Here is a 5,485-nt window from a genome sequence, read left to right on the forward strand (position 1 = left end):
TCAGTGAATCAACAGGGCAGAGCAAACAGCTATGGCTGATCCTCAGTCCTGCCCTAAGAGGTCCTGGGTCTCAGGGTCCTGGTAATCGCTGCAAGCACCTCTGAGAGAAAGCCACCCTCGAGTTCTGCCTGCTGCCAGACAGTCTAGTTTCTCCCCATATGAGTCTGGGAACACAGAGACTCACCCGGAACTGGAGTCAGGGCTGTAGGGAGCTTGTGCATCCCTCCCAATTGCAAAAGACACCGGCATCCTCTGTTGCCAGCCCCTTTCCGCTCCCACTCAAGCCTCCATACCTCTGCACTTTACTTCCGCACCTCCTCTGAGTCTCAGTGTGCTTTTCTCTTTCCTTCTAGTTGTAGAATTTCCACTCAGCCAGCCTTCCTGTGGTTCTGGATGATGTCTGTTTTGTCTTTTAGTTGTATTTTTGAAGTGGTTGTGCGAGTCAGCAATTTCAGGTGTTTACCTATGCCACCATCTTGGTTTCTCTCCATAATCTTATATGGTCTAAAAGGGCCTCTCCTCTCTGGGATTTATTAATATAAAACCAGTTGTCAAAAGACATGAATAAGCAACTTACTAGATAGGAAATATAAAAGCATGGCCCCTCACTATTTTCAAAATACAAGTTAAAACAACAAGATAGCCTTTTTTGCCTTTTAAAATGACAACATTTTAGACAGAATACCAAGTTTTGATGGGCCTGTGGGGAAACAAGTCACTTTAATACATGTTGGCGGGAGTACCAATTAGTATAGCCTCTCTCTCTTTTTGAAGGGAAATTTAATATCCGTGAACATTTTAATTGTGTATAATTGTGTGTATGCTTTTGATCCACTAATCCATCTCTATCAATTTATTCTAAACAAGTGTACATCTATACAAAGATCCAATGATGTATGTCTATCAATAAGTGGCTAGTTAAGCAATTATTACCTCTATACAATGGACTATTTAAAAAACAAGGTAGATCTATATAGTTATGGAGAGATGTCCAAGGTTTTATATTATAAACATGAAATCTTTTCTATTTATTTAGACCTTCTGTACTTTCTATAAGCAATGTTTATCATTTTAATGTAGAAGTCTTTCACCCACTTGGTTAATTTACTCCTACGTATTTTATTCTTTTAGATGCTATTATAAACAAAAAAAATTTTCTTAACTTCATTTCAGATTGCTCATTGCTAGAAATGAATTAATGATATACATAGAAATATCATTAATGTTTGTGTGTTGATCTTGTATCCTGCAACTTTGATGAATTTGTTAATTAACTTAAATATCTTATTTACAGATACTTTAGGATGGTGTATATGTAAGGTCATATCATATCATCTATGAATAATTGGTGGGGGGTGTTCCAGTTTGGATGCCTTTAATTTCTTTTTCTTGCCCAATTGCTCTGGCTATAACTTCCATGTAATGTTAAATAGAAGTTGTGAGAATTGGCATTCTGATCTTGTTCCTAATCTTCAAAGGAAGTTTTCAGCTTTTCACCATTAAGTATGATGTTAACTGTGAGTTTTTTGTAGATGCCCTTTATCAGGTTGTCTAAGTTCCCTTCCATTTCTAGTGAATTAAGTGTTTTTATCATGACAGGGTGCTGCTTTTTCTGCATCACATTGATCATTTTTTATATGTTCAACCACCCTTTCATTCCTGGAATAAATTCCACTTGATCAGGATATATAATCCCCTTAATATACTGCTAGATTCGGTCTGCCAATATTTTGTCAAGAATTTTTAGACCTATCTGGAAACAGCCTAAGTGCCCATCAGTAGATGAGTGGGTTAAAAAACTGTAGTACATCTACACAATGGAATACTAAGCTGTGGTAAAAAAGAAGGAATTCTTACCATTTGCAACAGCATGGATGGACCTGGAGAGCCTTATGCTAAGCGAAATAAGCCAGTCAGAAAGATAAATATCACATGAATTTTTAGACCTATATTCATAAGAGATATTGGTCTGAAACCAATACAAATAATATTGAATGTAAATTATAATTTTAAAAACTTTAAATAATTTATCTAAACATTTTTGAAAGCTACATTTTAAAAATAAAGCTGGGATAGCAATACGTATACTAAACAAAATAGACTTTAAAACAAAGGCTATAGCCCTAACTGGTTTGGTTCAGTGGATAGAGCATCGGCCTATGGACTGGAAGGTCCCAGGTTGGATTCCAGTCAAGGGTATGTACCTTGGTTGCAGGCGCATCCCCAGTGGGAGGTGTGTAGGAGGCAGCTGATCGATGTTTCTCTCTCATCGATGTTTCTAACTCTCTATCCCTCTCCCTTCCTCTCTGTAAAAAAATCAATAAAATATATTTTTTAAAAAAACAACAAAGGCTATAACAAGAAATATTGAAGGACCCAACAATTCCACTTCTGGGTATTTATCTGAAGAAACCCAAAACATAAAATCAAAAAACTATATGGTTCCATATGTTCATTGCAGCATTATTTACAATAGCCAAGATATGGAAGCAATGAAAGTGTCGATGAATAGATGAATGGATAGAGAAGAAGTGGTACATATATGCAATTAAATATGACTTGACCATAAAAAAATAATGTAATATTGCCATCTGTAAGTACATGGACCTAGAGGGTATTGTGTTGAGTGAAAATAAGTCAGACAGGGAAAGACAAATGCCATATTATTTCACTTATATGTATAATCTAAAAATATATATAATAAATGAACAAGCAGACAAGAAACAGACTCATAGATACAGTGAACATTTTGCCACATGGTAGGGGGTTAGGGGAATAAGGTGAAGGAGTTAAGAAGTATAAATTGGTAATTACAGAATGGTCATGGGATATAAAGTATAGCATCGGGAATATAATTAATAATATTGTAATGACTATGTGTGATGTCAGATGTGTCCAAATTAATTGGGGTAATCACTTCATAAGTTATATAAATGTTTAATCACTGGGTTGTGCACCTGAAACTAATGTACAAAACTGTAATTAAAATATTAATAATTATTTTTAATGGAATAGAGAAAACATATTTTCTTGCCTTTGAAGAAACAGGCAGGGAACAGATAAATCAACATGTTAGTAGGCAGTCAAGTCCAGGTATGAGTTGCCACTATGCCTCATAGGTCCCATTTCAAGATTTAATATAAGAAACATAGTTTCCTATCAGGTTCTGCACACAGCAGGAAGCCAGTCAGTGTTTGCTATTGATGGTGATAATTTGCTATTTTTCCAGAAGAGTAATTAGTTCTTAAATCTGTGGGCTGTTCAAATTAAACCCCAGGTATATTTTATCAGGAATTGTCACTCACTGGCATGTATGACCTTTTAGCTAAAGGCTGATATGATAAATAAGAATGGTATTAACTGGCCCTGGCTGGGTGGCTTACTCAGTTGGAACATCGTCCTGTACACCAAAAAATTGCAGGTTGAATCCCCGGTCAAGGTACATATGGGAGTCAACAAGTCCATGTTTCTCTCTCACATTGATGTTTCTCTCTCTTTCTCTTCCCCTTTCTCTCTGAAAAATTAATAAAAACATATCCTCGTGTGAGGATTTTAAAAAAGAAAAGATTGCTCATTCTTAAAAAAAAAAAAAAAAAAGAATGGTATCAACTGAAGTTAATGTGGATAACAATGCAGTTTTCCAAGACAAACTTTTTCTTAAGTCTCCAAATTACCTTCAGTTGAAAGGTCTTAATCATCTACTTGCTGCATAATAGAAACAAAGACAGAACCTATTTCATTCCTGTCACAGAATCACGGCAAGGTCTGGGCCTCCCCAGAACACATGCCTATATGTGAATCGGAGACCAGTTTTTGGAACACCTTATTTTCCTCATCTATAGTCTATGGTTGCTGCCATATATGTATAATGGAGACAAAAAGATGGTGTCATCCAGGAGATCAAGGTTCAATTCCCAGTCAGGGCACATGCCCAGGTTGTGGGTTTGATCCCCAGTGTGGGGCGTGCAGGAAGCAGCCAATCAATGATTTCCTCTCATTGTTGATGTTTCCATCTATCTATCTATCTCCCCTCCTCTCTGAAATCAATAAAAATATATTAAATAGAAAGATGGTTTCATAATGCTACAGTTAGATTTAAATAAAACATTATGCATAAGAGAAAAGAGCCCAAGAGAAAACGCAAAGCTTTGGTTAGGTGTGCATTAACCACCCAATGGCATTTCAGAGTTACATCAAGAAATAAAAAAGTGGAGGGGTGTCAAAAAGGTGGAGAAAGTGGGAGACATCTGTTATACTGTCAACAAAAAAGTAAACTTTAAAAAAAAATAGTAGTCCAAGTTGTCCACTTGAGCCTATGCACAATCCCGAGTGAATGGATTCCTTTATTGAAATTCCAACTTGTCCTACAGCCCTATTGACCAAAAGGAAGTTGTTGAGAGGCAGCCCAGCAATTTTTCTAATGGGCGTTTCTGTAACCTGCTGTACATGAGACATTGAAAGAGATAATAAGAATATATTTTCTTACCTGTGAGAAAGATAAAACTGGACATGAGAATCAATTCATAAAGCCTCGGATACATGATATGTCCTTTCATTGTCTAAACCTGTTTTAAAAAAGTCAGAAATATGCCTAGCTCAGATTCAGAACAAACAATTTCTAGGTGTATGTGACCACCTTCTTCCCATTTCATGCAAGGATTGTTCTGATTGCTTAAAATCATGTCAGCCAGCCACAATATAGACACTTACTTGCCTGAGTTATGCAGCTTGGCTGAAACCTCACAGATAGATTTATTTGCATAGCCATTCAACAAATTTTATTGAGTGCCTACTATGTGGAAGACACTGTGTTACACACTGGGAATACAATGCTGGAAAAAACAAAACAGAGATACCTGCCCTCAATGGGAAATCAGACATTAAATACATAATTACAGCCGAAACCGGTTTGGCTCAGTGGATAGAGCGTAGGCCTGCGGACTAAAGGGTCCCAGGTTCGATTCCGGTCAAGGGCATGTACCTGGGTTGCGGGCACTTCCCGGTGGGGGATGTGCAGGAGGCAGCTGATCGATGTTTCTCTCTCATCGATGTTTCTAACTCTCTATCTCTCTCCCTTCCTCTCTGTAAAAAATCAATAAAATATATTTAAAAAAAATAAATAAATAAATACATACTTAATTACAAAGTGTGATTTTATTCAACCTTTATGTACACAACTTTAACAAAACAACTCTGGTTTTAACGGTTTTAACAAGCCTAAATTTTTTGAAGGAAGCATTGTACAAGAAGAACTTACTGGTAAAAGTAACTCATGAAATCATTTCATCTCATTGCATTCACCCAGCTTCTCTCCTTAAATAATTCTAAGGAAAGCTGATTATTTGGGAAACACACTGAAAACCCCTTTCTCCAACCCAAACAGTGTTAAAACTCCAAATCCTACAGAAACATATTACAGAAGTTTGGCAGTAAGGTGTTGATGGACATTTTCTAATTTTAAATAAAATACACTTCTGAATGATTT

At 36.4% G+C, this 5,485-nt stretch overlaps 1 protein-coding gene across 1 annotated transcript in view; it reads right to left on the reverse strand.

Moving 5' to 3' along the window:
* The window catches only part of ADGRG4 (adhesion G protein-coupled receptor G4), a 106,836-nt gene extending 102,280 nt beyond the window's left edge, over positions 1-4,556 (reverse strand). The window contains 1 exon segment of the mRNA XM_006774702.1: positions 4,487-4,556. Within this exon segment, the coding sequence (XP_006774765.1) occupies positions 4,487-4,556 (70 nt within the window).
* Between the last annotated feature and the right edge of the window lie 929 nt (positions 4,557-5,485).

Source organism: Myotis davidii, unplaced genomic scaffold (assembly GCF_000327345.1).
Source record: "Myotis davidii unplaced genomic scaffold, ASM32734v1 scaffold1208, whole genome shotgun sequence".
Lineage (NCBI taxonomy): Eukaryota > Metazoa > Chordata > Mammalia > Chiroptera > Vespertilionidae > Myotis > Myotis davidii.